The sequence below is a fragment of the Homalodisca vitripennis genome, chromosome X (assembly GCF_021130785.1).
Source record: "Homalodisca vitripennis isolate AUS2020 chromosome X, UT_GWSS_2.1, whole genome shotgun sequence".
NCBI lineage: Eukaryota > Metazoa > Arthropoda > Insecta > Hemiptera > Cicadellidae > Homalodisca > Homalodisca vitripennis.
Genome location: NC_060215.1, coordinates 17808905 through 17829687, shown reverse-complemented (window position 1 = coordinate 17829687; position 20783 = coordinate 17808905). Strand labels below are relative to the sequence as shown.

The 20783-nt window shown below is 33.8% G+C and overlaps 1 protein-coding gene across 1 annotated transcript in view; it reads left to right on the top strand.

Moving 5' to 3' along the window:
* Window positions 1–20783, top strand: part of LOC124368748 (twitchin-like) — a 260447-nt gene that overhangs the window by 198045 nt on the left and 41619 nt on the right. Inside the window, 20 exon segments of the mRNA XM_046826091.1 lie at window positions 239–411; window positions 697–805; window positions 1755–2054; window positions 2479–2660; window positions 3946–4066; window positions 4748–5026; window positions 6093–6198; window positions 6308–6513; window positions 6991–7163; window positions 7772–7901; window positions 8802–8959; window positions 9611–9848; window positions 10016–10312; window positions 11578–11775; window positions 12760–12947; window positions 13572–13847; window positions 14768–15043; window positions 15654–15801; window positions 16699–16885; window positions 19137–19252. Coding sequence (XP_046682047.1) covers window positions 239–411; window positions 697–805; window positions 1755–2054; window positions 2479–2660; window positions 3946–4066; window positions 4748–5026; window positions 6093–6198; window positions 6308–6513; window positions 6991–7163; window positions 7772–7901; window positions 8802–8959; window positions 9611–9848; window positions 10016–10312; window positions 11578–11775; window positions 12760–12947; window positions 13572–13847; window positions 14768–15043; window positions 15654–15801; window positions 16699–16885; window positions 19137–19252 — 3861 coding nt within the window.

Sequence of the window (20783 nt, the reverse complement as noted above, 5' to 3'; positions counted from 1 at the left end):
CAACAACCTGTTCAGGACAATGATTTGATAAGTCGAGGCAGTTCTCTTTCAATTTAGACCTATGACATAGAAATATAGTAGTTATTGTATACCAATGATATGTAAGTTTTAAAAATATACAGATACATATTGATATTAGATTGTGTATATTGATTTCTTCAACGAGGATATAATAATAGATAACTGAAACAGATTTGTTGTCATAAACATAGTACATTACTCTTTTTTAATTTTCCAGTGGCACCTCAGATAGACAAGCTGGCAATGCAGGACCTTGTGGTAAGGGCAGGACAGAGGATCAACTTCACCATTCCTGTGGAAGCCTCGCCCAAGCCCAAGGCCGAGTGGTCAATTAACGGTGTCCCAATCAAGCCTGGTAACCGTGTTGATATGCAGGTCTACAACAATCAGGTGCGTCCTCTTTATATAATGCATTTTAATTTTGTGATTTCTTAAAAAATATTTATTAATACACATTTCTTTTTTAATTTCTAATAAAATATTAAATCTCAGCACATGAATTCATCCGCTCTATTAAAACATTGTGTATCAAGGATTAACAACAAATTCTTAAGCTAAACTCTGTAGAATCCAACTAAATATTTTTGTTTCTTTGATACGATACAATTTTTGATTTAATCTTTTCATTGTTAATTAGCAATCTCAGATATTACTAACTTAATGCTCTGTTCACAGGTGCTGTTTGAGATTCCTTTCTCAGTCCGCTCTGATACTGGTCGCTACTCGTTGACTCTGACAAATGACATTGGCTCTTGCACTGCGTCTGCCAACGTTACTGTTATTGGTAAGATTCTTCACCAGATACATTTTTTTTAATAGTCAAAGAAATATTTTAATAGAGAACCAGTACGTATGAGTATTTTTAATAAAGTATCTCTGCGCTGGAAGAGTCCTTCCTCTCCATTGTGAATACCTGTCTGGTACAATCACTTGATCCAAGCAGAAAATTTAGCTGTAGGTAAAATAATCGACTAAGTAACCTTGGCAGTCATTTTTTGTATAGTTGTACCAGTTTTTTTAAATATAAAGATAATCTGCATGTACTATAAATTTTGACTTCAATCAACATTTTTCCCTCATTATTATAACGATGACCACATCATAACTAACTGTTTCAATATATTGAGATTCTTTCATTAGCTAGAAACAGATAATATCCACCTCTAATATTGACATAAAACATTTAGTGAATAGTCCTAACTAACTTCTTCCGCTTGTTCAATGACCTTGTGCATATACAAAAATATTAGGTTACAGCTGTTATCATTAAGTTCTCGAGCAATCTCTGCTTCTTGATTGAGTGACCACTTAGTGATCTATCCCTTCAAGCAGTCCGCTTACATAGTAGTTAATGGCACTTTGGCAGTTACTTACAACCCATTGGTCCCTATAAGCAGTACTAGGGGACAGATGTTAAATCCTAACTATTTTGTATAAGATAACACTGGTTTTTGACTCTTCATTCAACTTTTTAACTAGTCAGACACACTATTGCCTAAAATAAAGTCAAATTGATATAATATTTTTTTCCAAACGATCAAAGTTACAAGTTGTTTCTGTTTGCTCTCCCTTTCAACTAGCCTTTCTACCTTTTATTTTTAAGTCACCAGTTAAAAGTTAGAGAGGACTCATAACCTTGATCACAAAATTAAAAGATCCTCTTTTCTTGTCACTGTAATGTAGTTTATAGCAGTCAGACGTGACTGTGTGTGATGTACTATGTCACGTTGCAGACCGTCCATCACCACCGGAAGGACCACTGGAAGTGAGCAATGTCACTAAGGAAAGTGCACGACTGGCGTGGAAGGTACCTGTGGATGACGGTGGTGCACCCATCCTCCATTACATCATTGAGAAGATGGATGTGTCACGAGGCACCTGGTCCGATGCTGGCATGTCCTCGTCTCTCTACCACGACGTCGTCAGGCTCATCCATCGCAAAGAATACTTGTTCCGAGTAAAGGCAGTTAATACTGTGGGAGAATCAGATCCTCTAGAGACAACAAAGACAACAATTGCAAGAAATGAATTTGGTAAGAAATTAATAAATGTTTCAGTTTAAAACTTATTGCTAAAGATTTTGTCTGAGAAGTCTTTTAAAAACTATTTAAAAATATTCAAGTAATGCTATGAAACTAAGCATTATCAAGTCACACATTTATTCTAATATAAAAAGAAGTGCTTTCCCATTCTCTTCAAGCGACTCACCAATTTGTTGTAAGGTAATTTTTAACTCACAGTTTAGTATGTCAACCTGTTCATGAACTTTTGACATACTTCTGTTAAGCTAAGTTGAATTGTGAAAAGCTAAGTCAATAATGTCAAATATTGTCCAATATCTTCATAATGCATTAATAAATCTTCTTTCCCATTACCTAATTGATAGGTGATTGACAAACTTTTGCTCTAATTGAAGACTATTTTAGAAATGGTGACAGTATGATGTATTTTATCCAGACGAACCTGAAGCGCCAGAAAAGCCACAGGTTGTGGACTGGGACGAGGACCATGTTGACCTCCAGTGGGTCAAACCCAAGTCAGACGGAGGTTCTCCTATCACAGAATACATTGTACAGAAGAAGGAGAAGGGCAGCCCATACTGGACGAATGCAGTCACAGTACCTGCTTCCAAGACTGCAGTAAGTTTTGTTTTTCTTGCGAGGTTACTAGAAAACTTTGTATTTTTGTAATAGGTACAAGTTATCCTATGAACCGTGTTAAAAATATCTGGGTTGTGATTTTAAGGTTCAGAATAGAACTTTCTTGTTCTGTATTTCCCTACCCTATAAGGTAGGGCCAGCGTTTTTCAAGATAAAGCTATACCATTTTATCTGGTGAACTGAAGTACATTTTGTGATCTTACCATTTACCATGTTGTGGCATAGGATCTAAATGGATGGTGAGGGAGCTTTTTGGTAAAAATTATTTTAATTTTAAAATCACATTCAAAGATGCATTTCTTTAATTAGAGTATACGGTAAAAGTATATTATCCTTTTCAATAATTATGTACTATTTTCTGTTGATAGGAGAAAATCATCATTGAATATTGTTAAACATCCACACAATCAAGTATAGGCACAACTACTAATGTGACTAGCTAAGTAAATTTAAATACACCTATGTACCCCTGTTCCTGCTACTTTTAACGGTTGTTTATAAATATATACATATTACCCTTACTGGTTAATTTCCCTCTTCAGAAACATTGGGGTTTTTTTTACTTGAGAGAGAAATTTTTACATGTATATATTATTTATAAAGACACATTCCCTAATATTAGCTGTATGAGTGAGCTTCATTTTGAATCCTACCAAAAATGCGATGTTGATTCATTACTCATAAATCTCATTGTAAATAGTCATTAAAGAAATTAAAAATAATAAAAGTCAGGTAATTAAATAAATAATTTATTTAGAAATTAGTGTAATTAATTGGTTGAGTAAAATTTTAAATTTAATTATTTTAATATTTTTTTTAGTAGCAGGTACAACAGCCTATAAGTCTGAACAGTTAGAAAATCATACGTTATTTGCCAACATACCATAGCTCAACAGTGTCAGTTATGTATCAGCCACATTGCACATCATGTGGTATCTGCCATTTTGGATTTGTTCTAGTAGTTATTGTACAGACCTACTTCAGAACAATTCTGTAATGTGCTTTCTATTTTAATTTGTGTTTCTTGAATGTACAACTGATAAAAGTTCATCAAATTTCTTCAACAATCTACGGCAACTTCTATGTATGTGGTGTCTGACGTCCTAGCTGACAAATTGTCTTCTTTAGCTTAATGCTTCCTGCAGACTATAAATGAGCTGAGCACTTGGAAAAGGATCCCTACATCTACTCTGTACTGTGTACCTTTAGTAGCATTAACCACTTCACTTTCTAGAAATTGCTCTGACTTGATTCCGTATTGCAGGCCACTGTACCAGACCTGACTAAGGGCCAAGAGTACGAGTTCCGTATCATTGCAGTGAACTCTGCTGGACCCAGTGCTCCTAGCGAGCCCTCAGACCCTGTTGTCTGCAAGAAACGATACTGTAAGTAACTTATTCATTACATTAACTCACAAAAGGAATCATTCTCTAAATCAAATACATCCTTTTTTTTAAGAAAGTAGATTCGTTGCTAAAGGTTTTTGAGTTTCTTTTCAAAAAATTGTTAAAAAATATTAATACAAATGATAAACCTCCAAAATCGTATTAAACATTTAACAAGTTTTACCTGAAATGTTGTAAGAAATCATAACCATTTCTATTGTTTTTCAACTCTACTGGTGTCAAGAACATCTTAATAAATTTGTTTTCCATCATTACCGAAGACCAAGAATGTTCAAGATAATAATTGATCATTTGTTCTGTACCTGAATGTTTATCATTGTTTGTACTTGTCAATTATAATGAAGGCAAACAAAATGTTGGAAGAACTTTTCATTGTATTAGTTTAGCAAATTATTATTTATGCTAAAAGGACTGAGTAGATATCCACAATTAATACCACTCGATATTTCTTTATAAGTCTCAAGCAAAGTCCTACGTTGTATATGTATCATTTTGTAAATTTAGAACAAGAAGGGGTTTACTCAGCCTCTTGTCCTAAATGACCAAAAAGTATATCTGTATTATAAGTTGTTTGAAGAAGCACTGTATCTTTAATATATTTAATTAATTTAATGATGTCCTATCTAATACTGAAGTTTGATTTATACGTTTTTATTACAGTGGCTCCCAAGATCATGACTCCTCTTAAGGACATCACAATCAAGGCAGGGCAGATCCTGCACCTGGACATTGACTTTATTGGTGAGCCGCCACCAGAGGTCGTTTGGACCGTTGGTAGCCGTGACCTCAAGACCGACTCTCGCACAACTGTCACATCCATCGGCTACCACACCATCATCAATACCGTCAACACCAAGCGGTCCGACAGCGGAACCTACCACATTCTTTTGCGCAACAGCTCTGGCACTGACCAGGGTTCCTTCCAAGTCTCCGTTCTTGGTGAGCTAATCTGTCAGTCTTAGTTTCTAAATAACTGTAAAAAGTATTTAAATACTATCTCCCGGTAATAGTGATGTTCATTAACTCACACCTGCCTGTCGAATATTGCTACCATGATAACTAAAGACAGTTAATGTACCACATCAGGGTACCCTACATATGCATCAGTAGGATAATTTGGATTAAGGAATGATATTGCTTTAAATTTAAATGGCCAAGAGTAACAGAATAATTATGGCATATTACTGTTTAGTAATTAGTGAATAAAATTGTACTAAACTTATGTAAATCAGTCATATTTTTCAATTTAACCCTCGGCAAGCATTGATGTTCTGTAACGCCAGTATTTTTTGTCTTCCTAAGAGTAAGTAGTCTTTAGTATAAACTAAACTATACCCAAATTTTAACAAAATCTTGTTTCTTTTTTTTGAAAATCACCCAAACAATGTCATTTAAACCAATTAAAAATTACTATTTCAAATGTTGGAACCATGTAAAGTAACTGCATCCAGGTCAGTAAAAAAATGTGACTGCAGAAGGCAGAGAGTATTTTGTCAGTTTATGTGGGAAAGAGGCCCCTCAATCATTTAAGGTTAGACTCGGTCAACAGTTTTTACATAGAAAACTGTACATAATCACCGACAGTTGGCAACTGTTGTTTTTTTTTACACAGTACAAGTTGAAGAAATAGTAGGAACTCTCCACAATATTTCACACCCATTAAGCAAGAAAAAATTGTGTTGGGGGCTAAAAATAATTGTTTATTCATGGCCTGTTGCAAGACAGTTTATACTACTAATGGTTAATTACTTAGAACTCTCATTTTTTTATAAGCCCATGAAAAAGGAACTTTTTTTAGTTTAATGTTGTAGCATTTCATATGGTTCCTTTCACTGGAAGCCTTTCTCTTGCAAAAAATGGTTAAATAAAAAAAATCTTTGAAAGTGGCAATTTTAACAAATTTTTGGCAATCAAAATATGTAGTGACTTGTTATACACAAGGTCCTTAAGGTTAAATATGTTCAACTGTACAGCATGATTGTAATCTTATGTTTTGTCGCTGCAGACCGCCCAGATCCTCCTGGCGAGCCTCTTGTTTATGAAGAGATCACCTCGTCCAGTGTGACCCTCTCCTGGAAGCCTCCTAAGGACAACGGAGGCAGTGAAATCACGTAAGTTGTCCAAAGATTATGAGTACTGTCACCTCATTAAAGATTTTAATTTGTCACTCTCAATACTCTTTGAGGAGAATATATTAATAATTTGTTTGGTTTATTACAGAGGATATGTGATTGAGAAGCGAGACTTGACTCATGGTGGAGGTTGGGTACCTGCAGTGAACTGGGTGAGCCCTGTAAACACTCATGCCACAGTGCCGAGGTTGCTTGAGGGTACCAAGTACGAGTTCCGAGTGATGGCAGAGAACTTGCAGGGTCGCTCGGATCCTCTCACTACTGACAAACCTGTTGTTGCCAAGAACCAGTTTGGTTAGTACTTATAAACGGTTGTAGCACAGAAACATAGTCCTTGAAAATTCAGCAGTTCTTGTAGTTTAGAACGTACCTAGAACAATTACTTTACCTAGATGAATCAGAGGTAATGATTAAGTGAGGAAACCTTCGTCAGGTACTTGCTGGCTACAAGATTTTTCTTTGCTTGTTAACAATTCCCTGTTCAAATTGTACATCATTTCAGTGCAAATTAAAGTAGTTTTTTATTTTAGTTATTCAATCCTCCTACCAAATGTTCGGTAACATGCATTTTGTAGTGTTAGAACTAACTTTTGCTTTCATTAACCAGCATAAATTATCTATATTTTCCTTGAATGTTTGTCACTAATTTTATATTATTTACTCTTTACATTTTGATACAGTTGTGTTTATAACTAAAAGTCATAATGGGTCTTTACATTTTTTATTTTCAAAAGTAAACACCTTTTAAGTTTGGTTTGTCGGTATGCACAGATGTTCCTGGACGACCGGGCAAGCCTGAGGCTACAGACATTGACAGAGACCACATCAAGCTGAAGTGGGCAGCTCCCATCAGCAATGGTGGCTCCACAATCTTGGGTTACGATGTGGAGAGGAGGGACAAGGCCACGGGCCGCTGGATCAAGATGAACAGAGATCCTGTCAGGGTAAGAGTTATTTCAGATCTGTTAGTTCAAGTTATTAACAATTGCTGCTGAAAAGTGTATTTACTTGCTGTCCTTTGTTTTTAATGATCCGTGATCCAAAAGTTTCATTCCAAGTTATAAAAGCTTATACAAAGTGCTTTAAGGTTCTTTTTATTATAGAATTTTTTTAACCACTATGTTATTTTTTTTCATAGACTCTTATATCAGTGTCACTGTCAAATTCAGTTGTAGATAGTTGACTCCATCCTATTTTTAATGGTTATATAAGGAGGTATCAATTTCTAATTTATAGAATTATAAACATGTGAAAATATAATATGTTTATCCAAAAAGTAAATACCTGCGTATGCCATAAGCATATTTAAAATTAATATTTAATATAACCTTGTAAATCCAATCAATTCTAATCTTTTTTATTAATAACACTGTCTTATGGTTCAAAATGAAATAATAAAAACCATTAATCAACCTTGTAAAAGTAATATACTATACAAGTTCATTTGGAGTTTTGTCTAACTTTTTGTATATCAGCACAATGGCTGCACTAATTGATTGCATAATAAAATCGTTCATATCACTGAATTAAATTTACCCTAATTTCTCTCCAGACATGTGAGTTCTATGACGACCACGTGCACGAAGGCAAGCAGTATGAATACCGTGTGAGCGCAGTGAATGCTGCTGGAGCCGGCAAACCCAGCGATGTCTCCGACGTTTACACAGCCAAGCTCATGAGAGGTTTGTGTTCATTTCTTCAACTAGTAGTTATTTCCATTGTAATCAGAATGTATAGAAAAAACCAGATTTCCAGTTTAAGTTTTCAGTGATTATGGGTGTTCTGTTTTCTTATTACTGACACGGCCACAAGGACAAGTTCCTTGGGTGGGATATTATATCATTCACTTATTTTAAGATTACGAACAGTATAACCAATGTTATAATGTAAAATAGATATGCTTTATAATAAGTATTTTTATTTCTTTATCAATTATAAATCTTTTGGTTATGTTTTAAAACAAGAATTTTGATATGAATTGAATTAATTAATACAATCCTATTAATTCTTTTATCCATACCAATTCATCAAGAATTGCATCTAGATTACCATTAAAGTAAACAGCTTTGTTATTAAAGTTCTTGTTAAAAGTGATATTTCAAGTGTTAATGAAGTCTCGGCTTGAATAAAGTAATGTGGGAGAGTGATGTCATAACTCTGTGATCACAGGACCTAGTATAAAAATAAAAAGTCTTACTTCCTTATAAAGACCAAACTACCTTGAGACTTTCCTTGGGAGTGCTGATGTCCGAGTGGTCTAAGATGTTGGACATTGGATCTGAGTTAGTGATACCGAAAATTCAAATCCTGTCTTTGATCACAGCATCATCGACCTTTTAGTATATTGACTCTTCCTTGTTCTGTTAGATAAGATCCTCGCACATACCAGTGGCTCATAAGGACGGGCGGAATAAGGCTTAGAATTAATCAGCCCTCCTTTCTTAAAAAAAAACCTTTTTGTGCTCTTTAGTATTCAAGATGATAAAATAGAGTATTTGAATTGTTTCTAGTATTTACCTTTAAACAGTTTTAGTTTTTATTCTATGAGAAATATTTTATCTATTGACTGTTTCTTTTCGCAGAAAAACCAAAATTGCATTTGGACGGACTTGTGGGTAAGAAGATCAAGGTGAGGGTAGGGGAACCAATCATCATAAACATTCCAATAAGTGGAGCCCCAACCCCCACTATTGACTGGACCTTCAACGCAGGCCGTCTGCCCATGACTACCAGACATTCGGTGAGTGGAAAATCTCTTAAAATCATTTTTGGGAGTTGAAAACTATGAGTTTTTTTAATAAACGTGAATCTGAAAGTTCTCTCTGTCAAAGTTACGGAAGTTCAAAGTCAGCCCTTAAAAGTCATTATATCACTTAGTCTGTCAGCACTTATGCAGAGAATGGGCTTTCAACTTCTAGTTTAATTTTGTCAATAACAGATTGATGTAACAGTAGTGATATAATAATTTTGTTATTTTTATACACTTGTTACAAATTGTCTGATAAGATGTGGGTAAATATGTTGTATCTTTTACATGTTGTTTCACAAGTTTAAAGTTTCTAATCAAATTTTGCCCATAAATTTACCACTGATATCAGATTTAATACATTTTTATTTGTAATGTGTTAAGTTGACTGTCATGCAATTATTTCATCATACTTGAGGCAGAGATTTATTAAACAATAAAAGGAAATCAAGAGAGAAGTTAAAAAATTAATTTCTTTATAATAAGTTTTATCTTAAAAACTCTCCATCTCCGATAAAAATAAAATTTCATTCACTTTATAATATGTATCCATTTGAGATAAAGCTTGCGTATAAAATGATAAATAGACTTTTAGATCTTGACTATTGACCTATGTTTTCATGGCCTGATTGATCTTTTTTACAGACTGACACAACAAGCAATATGACAAAACTGAGAATAGAGAACTCGAATCGCAATGATTCCGGCAGATACACAATCACTGCCAAGAACGAGTATGGAAAGGACTCTGCTGACATCGAGGTGACAGTGGTGAACAAGCCCGGACAGCCAAGGGGTCCTCTATCTTACGACTCGGTCACCCAGGACACAATCTCTCTCTCATGGCATCCTCCATCTGATGATGGTGGCAGTGACATTACAGGTGAAAAATATATTTTACAAAACAATATAAGATTTACATTACTTCATCTATTAAGCACTTCATGTACTTGTTTGTGAACTATTATTTGAACTAGGTTTTAGCATCTTAATTCTATAACAAAAATATATAAAAGAATATGGAAAAATAACTGTTATTGTTGTGTGCAGGCTACATCGTTGAGATGTCTGAATACGGCTCAGACAGCTGGAAACCTGTGCCAGGCTTCTGTCCAAAGACAAACTTCACAGTGAAGGGCTTGACTGAGGGCAAGAAGTACGTGTTCAGAGTGCGTGCAGAGAATATCTATGGTGTGTCAGAGCCCTTGGACGGTAAGCCCGTTGTGGCTAAGAGTCCCTTCGATCCTCCTGATGCTCCTAGCCAACCGGAGATCCTGGGTTACACTCCTAACAGCTGCACCCTCACATGGAATCCTCCTACATCTACTGGAGGAAAGCCTATCTCAGGTACAGTCACAGTTTGTTTACATTACTGAAAGAATTTAAAAAAACACTTGTTATATATAAATCCCCATCATTAGCAAATCTCTGTAACTGTTAAATTGGTGGATAAAAGATTTAAAAAAAAAAATTATGGTTGCCTGTAAAGTCGGTTTTACGGGCGAAGATTTTACGTGACAACGTCTTTTTCTCGGTAGAATATTTATTGATATGAATATTATTAAATTGCACAATAGGAACAAGGAATTGAATGAAAATAAGAATTGCACAAATTTTAACTATAGAAATATATTTTGTTTACTAAAAACATTGTACATAATTTGAAATTAATTAAAATTTGTTATTGTAAATGGTAAAGTTGAATAAAACATTTACTAAAATTGGAATTTGAAATTCTTGCTAAACACAGTTAAATTCTAACTCCGCGCGTGGTGATTGGTCGGTTTAGTTCGTTTGTTTGGTCGCACTGTTATGACAGGTTAGAGGTTATAATTTGTTATTTTAAATGTTTGACTAGCAATACGCCCTGTGTCTTCTCAATCGACTGAATTACGATTGATTGCAGAGTGATTTAAACTAATAATTTACTTAACACTATCAACATTTGTCAATAGTATGACATAACCTATAAACTCAGTTTCTCAACTTTTGTGTCAATCTAACAATTAATCAATCAATCAATCATAGTTTACGATAATGAAATATCAGTGTACAATTATTTACCTTTATTGTTGTAGTTGTTGTAAATGACGAATCTAAGCACTCCACATTTTCACGAATAAACATAGTTATCTGCTTTATCCCGTGCGGCGGACCCACAGTTATCTGCTTTATCCCGTGCGGATCCCGTGCGGCGGACCCATTGGACGGGCATCGTAACGTTACCGGGCGTTACACTTTTTCATGAGTGACTCCGAGCCGCAACCTAATTTAAGACGTTGTCACGTCAAAACACCTCATGTGAGGCTTCCTACATTTAGATTGAAAACACTAGCAGTTCAGGAATTGAAAAACTGCCATGGATGGTTAAAGTACTTTTGTGTGCCCTTGACTCTTCTCTCACTACTCAGCAGTTTACAAGCTGTATATGTTTAAACAATACACAGAGGACTTAGCCATGACCTCACGTCACTTAGTACAAATTCTATCACAAACAAACCGTGGGTCTAATTTTCTATACTAAATTATGCGAGGAAATAAAAAAAACGTAACCCTTGCTAAAGTTATTATCTGTAACTCTTTTTGATAATAATAAATTCTTGATTTCTTAGGCTACTATATTGAAAAGAGGGAGCGGGGAGGTGAATGGATCAAGGTCAACAACTATCCAACACCAAACACAACCTTCAATGTCCAAGACTTACGCGAGGGTTCGCGCTAAAACGAGTTCCGGGTGATTGCAGTCAACGAGGCTGGACCCGGAAAACCAAGCAAGCCCACAGATTCCATCACAGCAAAGGAACAAAAGAGTAAGTAATTGCCTATTTTGTGTTGACTGCATTTATTGAAATAAATCATGATGACGAGGATAGTTCTTTATGTAAAGCATGCCATGCAAATTTAAAACTGTATTATCATTAACAATAGACAATAGACAAATATTTATTGTACAATACGTTTTCTGTTATTACAATGTAATAAAAAACTGGTTCATAGTCAATGATTAAAACTACATAACTGAGCTTATTCTAAAACATTACTTTTGATACATATTTATTGATATAAAAACGTTATAAAACATAAAAAACGTTGATTAAATCCAATACTTAAACCCATTTTACAATATTTTTAAAAGATATACTTGTATTATTTGTTTTCATCATAAACTGGTCAAAGAATTCATTTACACTATAATATGTTTTTTGACAAAGTGCTTCTTTTAATTTTTTTGTAAATGTAGATAAGGGAAGTTTTTTTATATAACTGTGAAATATTATTATATAATTTCAAACCTAAATAAAGAGGACTAGTTTAAAATTTTTTTAGTTTATGTACCGGATATTGAAACAAATTACAATTTCTTGTGTGATGTCATTAAATTTGTATTTTTCAAATTGATCAGGATTCTTATGTACTAATTTAAGCATTTCAAAAATATATATACGTAGCAAATCAAGGATGTTAAATTTTTTAAATAGCAGTTTACATGTTGTTCTTGAGTTGCAATGACCTATTGTTCTAATAATTGATTTTTGACTAATAAAGAGTTTTTGCACATCTAAGCATTTACACCGCAAAGTAATCCCATAACTCAACATTGAGTAAACATGGGCATAATACACAGCTTCTGCATCAACCTCTCCATCTTCAATTTATGTATTGATCCATAGAATTTCAACTTTTAAATCTTCTGTCTTTAGTGAGTCCAACTGTTAAAAGAATTCATTTCCTAAGAAAACCCAAAGTATTGTGTAATTTTTCTTGTAATACATCATAATGTTTTTGTCCATTAGGGAAGCCAGATGCTCCAGAGCCACCAAAGGCAGACAGAGTGACACGGGACAGTGTGACGCTGTCGTGGAGACCACCCAGACATGACGGAGGCTCTAAGATCAAGGGCTATATTATCCAGAAGAAGAAGAAGGGAGATGCTGATTGGAGTGACGCTAACACCACACCAGTTCCCAATACACTCTTCACGGTAAGTCAGTCGATTACATCATTCAGCTCCACTCATTTATATTGCTGTTCTCTTTTATTGTTTAGTATGCATCTATTGAAATTTAATGTTTTACGGAATTTATAGACTGGAAAAGAATCTAAACAGGGGTTTTAAATAAATTTTAGACTGTAGGTAATTGAGAAATATGTATATAAAAAAATAATGTCGTAATATATATATATATATATATATATATATATATATATATATATATATATATATATTGCAACATTAATTTTTTCAACTATGCATTGGTGAATGCCATTTAATTCAACAAAAAAGCCATTACTGATGTAAAAATTCTCTTTTTAATACTGTACTATTTCCGTAAATTTGAAATTATGTTATTTTTTTGGAAATATCACTAACCTATAACTTATGCTCTTGCTTATTCTTAAGCTAGTATGTAAGATAGTGTGCATATTATTTCATTAGAAAATTACAAAAAGAGGAGTTTTTCATTGCAACTTTTGTGCTGAAATTTTGTACTTTAGCAGTAATGAAAAACTATTTTGTAGAATGTGAATTATTTCTACAAGTATCATAGGAAAGCTAAATTGTAAGTAGTGAGATACAAAATTGAGATTCTTTTGTGTATTCTAGGTAACCGGGCTAAAGGAGGGTGATGAGTACCAGTTCAGAGTGATTGCTGTGAACGATATTGGTAACAGTGATCCAAGTCGCCCCAGTGCTAGTATTCTGGTAGAAGAGCAGGCGAACAAACCTTGCATGGACCTGGGTGGAGTGAGAGACATCACCGTGAGGGCTGGAGAGGATTTCAGTATCCATGTGCCTTTTATAGGCTTCCCCATGCCCACCGCCTCCTGGTTCAAGGATGACTCGATCCTGGATGACTCGGACTCTAGGATTCACCGTCAGGTATACCAATTTTAATTTTCTTCATCAAATCTCCTGATTAATTTAAAAATGTAGCTTACAGCAAATGAGTACTCAATTTTAACCTTAGATCATGTAAGTGTTTTTCAGTACATTGTGTTCATCATTATATTTTGATTTACTTCATGATGGTGAACTTCAGCTATTTATACATGAAATGAAATATCACATACTTTAATGGTTACTTTGGCAAAGTTAAGTAGTAAAATAATTTCTTAGTTTCTTAGTATATATCTTGTATTCTATATATACAAGTACAGAGAATTCACATTGTATTCAAAATTCAGGTCATATTGATAAAATTACTAATAATAATATTAAATAAATAATAAAAAAATATGTATTATCATTAATTATTTTGATAATTATCAGTCATTTAATACTGATGGAGAGTATATATCAAGCATTTTCTTCTATAGACCTGGTAAAAATTAATATTGCAAATATCTGATATGATATTTGATATGATTTTAGAAACATACATACCTTTATTGCTTAAAACACCTTGTTAATTTGAAATGTAACTAAAGTAAATAAACTGTTAATAAGCTATATGTATGTCATTGTTATTGACCAGACATTTTATGATGCTGTAACTGAACTGTCTCACTCATTTGCTTCTCTAAAACAAGCCTTTTTATTTATACAAAAATGCCTAAATTGAATGTTTTAATGTTCTTAATTATGAAATCATGCTTTAAAGTGAATAAAGCACTCAAACTTCCAACTCAAATAACCAATACATTATAATGTATTGTAAATATTAAGGGAAATGACACAATACAGATAAAGTGTACGCTATTCATACATTTGTTATTTAGTGTGCGTTTTACCACCATAAAAATATTACATATTATCTGAGTTTGTCTCCGTTTATTACTCACCTAATTTATTACTTTTAGCTGACAGACTCGACTGCTACATTCATCATGAAGAACTCAAAGAGGACCGACTCAGGCCAATACAGACTGCAGCTACGCAACCCTTCAGGGTATGATACTGCTACCATCAATGTGCGAGTGCTGGACAGGCCTGCACCTCCCGAGAATCTGCGTGCAGACGAGTTCGCTGGTGAGGCACTCACCCTCTACTGGAACCCTCCTAAGGACGACGGTGGAGCTGTCGTTTCCAATTACATTGTTGAGAAAAGAGAGAAGGGATCTCCTACTTGGTCTAAGGTTGGTTACATGTGTTTTCTTAATCATTTAAAGCTTTATCCAAATCCTTAGTGTCATCATTCCTCTTTTAGTTATATTACCTCTGCAACCTATTCTTCAACGTTATAGTCGCCAGTTGATAATGCTTTTAAACTGGAAACTTGTCTGTAAGTTCTACACTTGCTAGTTTACTAATAAGGATCTAAATCTTTATCCTTTATAACTCAATTCTCTTATTCTGCCTTTAAAATTATAATTAAGATATTCTTAAACACAATCCAATAATCAAATAATTTCATGGGAGTGCTGATGACCAAGCGGTGTAAGATTTTGGACTTTGTATCCGTGCTAAATAGTGCAGGCGAATATCCTGTCTGTGAACATACCACTTTTTATCAGTACCATTGTCTCTTCCCCTAATCCAATAGTTCGATAAGATCCTCGCACAGGTCAGTAGCCCTTGAGAGAGTGGGCTGAATAAGGGTTAAAAGGGGAACGGCATCTCCTTAAAAACATTACTGCCATTTTGAGATGTTTTTTTTTACTGTCAGTAGAATAAGTTATTGAACAAAATTGTTATTTATTAGCACAAAATTTTAGTACTGATTTGAGTCTGCGTATCTTTGCTCAGGTGAGCAGCTACATAACAACTCCATTCTGCCGTATCCGCAACTTGATCATTGGCCGCAACTACGAGTTCCGGGTGATGGCTGAGAACCAGTACGGAATCTCAGATCCTGCCACTACACCTGACTCCATCAGAGCTAGACATCCATTTGGTGAGTGTTAACTGGTGATTTGGTTGTAAATAAGTCACTTTACGCATGTGATCTGCAACACTCTAAGAATTTATATTAGGGATTAGTTTTCCTATCAAATGATTTCCTATCAAATTTCTAAATTAAAATGGAAAATTGTTATTTATATGACAACTACTGCACAAAACTTTGTGCCCCGAGTCGTAGTGATTAGTATACCCCACCTTTTTGTCCTTAAAACTGTACCAAATGGATGAAACACATGGGGTTGAAGATCTCTGAAGTCCTAGTAATAAATACTCGGTATTGCTTATAAGTTTACTTATAACATCGGAGAAAAATAATACTAACCAGTAACGAGTAACAGGTTTGCGAAAAAAAAAAATATATATATAATGCAATTAAATACTGGTACAAACCTAAGATTTAATCTTGGTTTAGAAAATAGAATAATTTCAGCTACGTTTTGTTGCCACCTAAAGTATACTGTGTTATTTAAAACCAATTTTTTGTATAGTTTGAACAGAAGGCAAATTATAAAGTTGTAATTTATTCTCATTGGCGGTTGTGGAATTCACTTGCTAAAACTTAAAAACGCCCTCCATACAGAAGTATGACTTTCATCTTTTAAAAGGTTCAGTAGATCTAAAAGGTAGTACCCAAGAAACACAACAAATTTTTGGAGTTTACATAGATTTCAAATATATCCAAATTAACACAAATTTAACTGTAGTAAATTTTTAATTTGTTTACAATACTTTTTATTCAAAATCAAGACAATTTTGATAAGACAGATTATTCGGTTCCAATATCAACATAAATAGTCCACTGGTTCATTTTAAAATACTAGAGTCTTCCCATTCAGTCAGAAATTTAAAAAGAGGTAAAATTGTTCACTAATGTGCAACATTTGTGTAGACCCACCTGGACCTCCTGGTGCGCCACGTGGAATTGAGTCTACTGAGGACTCCATCACTATCGGGTGGACCAAGCCCCGCCACGATGGTGGTTCTCCAATCACTGGCTACGTCATAGAGAAACGTCTCATCAGTGAGGAGAAGTGGACCAAGGCTTTGCACGCACACATTCCAGACCTTACGTGCAAGTACGTTTCTCTAGTTTACCAATCAACTAATATGGACTTTCAAATCAATTTTATGTTTATCCTCTACTACTCTTTATCCTACTCTTTAACTCTTTTCTATTCCAAATATGGGATATAAGTAAATTAACATGGAATAAAATATAAGTATCACAGAATTTCCCATACATCCTTATCTGTTTCACTGTAAAATTTCCCTAATCTCTATCTTACTATTTCCTGTTGTGTTGGTAATAAAAGAAAATTTGTGGTTTCTCAACGGAAATAATCTTATTAATATGCTCAACGTTTGTCCTATAATTGTTCATTTCATAAGCTATAAGAATTGAATATTTCACAGATGGTGTTGAGCATGTTCCAGTTAAAGTATCCATTCAATATTCACAGGAAGTAAATATTCAATAATTGTTAAACTTTAATTAAATATAACGCTTTAAATGTAATCATTTATCAAAGTTTAAAAGTTTTTGAACAAAATATTCTTGTAACAGATAGACAAACTGTTACGAGAAAACTGGCATAACTTATTCTTTTATTGGCTCGCACAAGAGAATAATTCACTAGATCTAGTGTGCCTCTGAGTACGAGGTTCAGACAAAGTAATCATTAGATTTAGATGGTAGTCACATCGACTGCCATCCTCTTAGACTACAGCAAAGCCTTCGACTGCCTGGATCATGACTATCTCATAAGGAAATTAACAGCTCTTGGAATACAGGGAAGTGCAAAATCATGGTTCTCCAGCTATCTAACCAACAGAAGCCAACTGGTGGAAATAACACATTCAGCAAATGGCAAATCAAAATCAATTAGATCCAAACTGAAGCCAATCACAAGAGGAGTCCCTCAAGGATCAGTGTTGGGGCCTGTTCTGTTTATCCTTTACACGAATGACTTCCCTAAGCATATGCAAGGTTACTGCAAGTCTCTAATGTACGCTGATGACACTGTACTACTTCTTGGCAGACCAAAGGCAGAACAACTGGAAGTGGACAGTTATATTGCACTAAACATGGCAGTTCAATACTGTCACAACAATGACCTTGTTGTGAATGAAAACAAAACCAAGCAACTAGTCCTGGGGAGACGAAAAGAGCACACTGGAAGACTGCCTGAGCTGGAAGAAGCTACAGCTACCAAGTATCTTGGTGTTACTCTGGATGACAAACTATCATGGACAGAACACATAGACTCTCTTTGCAGCAAATTAAGCACAGGGCTGTTTGTGATAAGACGAATAAAAATTTTATGTGACATGACAACAGCTAAAATAGCCTACCATGCCCTTTTCGAATCACATCTACAATACGGAATTGCTGTCTGGGGTGGTACTACAGCAAGAAATCTCCAACGTGTCCTTGTCCTCCAAAAAAGAGCAATCAGAATTCTGAGCAACTTACAATCCAGAGAATCTTGTAGAAAAGCCTTCCAGGAGCTAAAGATCCTCACAGTACACAATTTGTACATCCTAGAGGCAATAAAACACGTATATATCAAGATGCCCGAACTAGCAAGCAATGGATCACAAACCCACCAACACAACACCAGGCATGCTCACAACTACTGCCTACCTATACACCATCTCAGCTCTACAGAGAAGAAAACAAGCTACTCTGGGGCAAAGATGTGGAACGCCTTGCCAGAAGAAATGAAGAAAACTGACAAGCTACTTTTTGGACAGCGCCTAAAGATCTGGCTACAAGACCGGCCCTTCTATTCTGTAAACGAATTCTTTGACAGAACTTCTAATTTGTAACTAAATGTAAAATGTTACCACAGCATTAGCTCTTAAGATAAACTTTATGACACTGTACTTATCTTGAAGATAATGTAATAAAGATATTTTGACTTTGACTTTGACTTTGACTTTGAGATTCATGAGAAAGTTTCTCATATTTTTTTATAAAGGCATGAGTTATAGAAAAAAATCATCCAATTATTTAAATATATTTATGTAATCAACTGCTTTTAGAACCTCTTACTCGTATTCAATCGTTTAAGGTTATATTAACTTCTGGCATAATTTACTAGATTCTTTAATACATCAAGCCCAAAACCTTCTTACCTCAAATGTAACCAAATGTGGTCAGTATGAAGAATTATAATATCAGTACAATACAAAACAAATTAATGATGTGCAATAAACAATTGTGTTACTAATGGGTAAATTTTAAAAAGTTATCTTTTTTAGTAGTTATTTGATGTTAGAAATGTGAACAAATATTAATTACTTTTTTGTTGTCACTGTTTATAGAGTAATCAACCTGATAGAAAACCAACAGTACGAATTCCGAGTGGCTGCGGTGAATGCTGCTGGCCAAGGACCATTCAGCTCATCGTCGGAACCCATTTGGTGCCGTGCGCCTCCTTGTAAGTCCATTCCTCTTCTATCAAACATTCCAGTTTTTTCACATCTTTCTAAATTGTAAGAGGTTTATTTTTATTTTTGGATGTATTGGATATCTAGAAAGACCATCTAGATTAAGTGAAATAGCAAACTGAAATTATTCAAAATTTAAGGTAGTTTGATTGTTTCCTACATTAAAGCTTAAAATGGATTTCAACTAAGAGGGTTTTTAACATTATTTCTCATTACTCTCTAATTAACTAATTTTTTGAAATTAGTTTGTTTTAGTTCCATTACTAAAACCAATTTTGAAGAAATAATGTTGTTAGATTAATTTTTAAGTTAAACAGGTGTAACACTGGCGTGAGCGCAGTTATAGAATTTTGCATTTCATCATTAATTAATATTTAAAACAATACTATGCTTCAAATAATAAAAAATGCTTGTTTATAAATCCCAGCAATGTCATAAAACTTTGACACTATTATATCACCATACTTTTATAAGAACAGGAAGGAAATTAGAACTATTTACAAAAAAGCTATTCTGGATTTCTGATTCAACCTTTTTTCAAAGTTACAAGGAAAAGCAAACTTCAAAATATTTCAAAATGGCCTAAAGTAATATTTAATAAATTATTCTAATCACTTATAAAATTTTTGAGTTCCTAATGAATTATTTCTTTTTCTTTATAGCTTTAATAAACATGGTTGTAATTAGGAATTTCAGATTTTAGGAATTTATACGTTTTAATTCACTTAGCAAGTGAGTCAAAGATCACATATCCAAGTACAACATTTGTTTTTGCATTGATGAATAAAGATATTTTTAATTTGAAGGAAACAGTAGTATTAATTAAAAGGTATTTTAAAACAAATTATTTACATTTATTTTTTATATTTATATAATTCTGATTAAGTAAAAATCTTTAAACAATAGTTTCATTTTGTTCCATTGAAGCTGTGATGTATTCTTTAAGCGTTCCAAACTGTTCTAAACAATATTTTAAGAGCTAAATCAATAGTATATATTTATTCTTGCTTTAGTCATTTCAATGGTCTTATGTCATCCTCAGTTCATTTAAACAATATAATTACATTTATAAAGACACATTCATCTTTCCCACATGCATATACTTACACTCAGAACTTAACACCTATACACATGAATAATTTAAAACATTCCTCACGATATTTAAAAAGTCACACATCTAGATGTACAAATACGTTAATTTAATCTTCAAATTTTAAAGATAACAATTTAATTATTAAAACAGATGTAGTACAAAAGTGAGAAAACTGCACTTGACGGACATAAAGGTATTTAACTTCTGAAGCATTAAAATTATGAGGAATTATACAATCATTTGAAGTTCACGGTTCAGAATTTATTGCATCCATTTTCTTTCAACCTTGAATCTGGATTGTACGTTTAGCTTGTGTTTTTTGTATGGGCTCATTGATTGTACTCAATCACCAATTATTTAAAATACTTCAACAAACAAATATGATTCCTTTTAAATCAAGAGAAGTAAATACGATTACAGAACACATT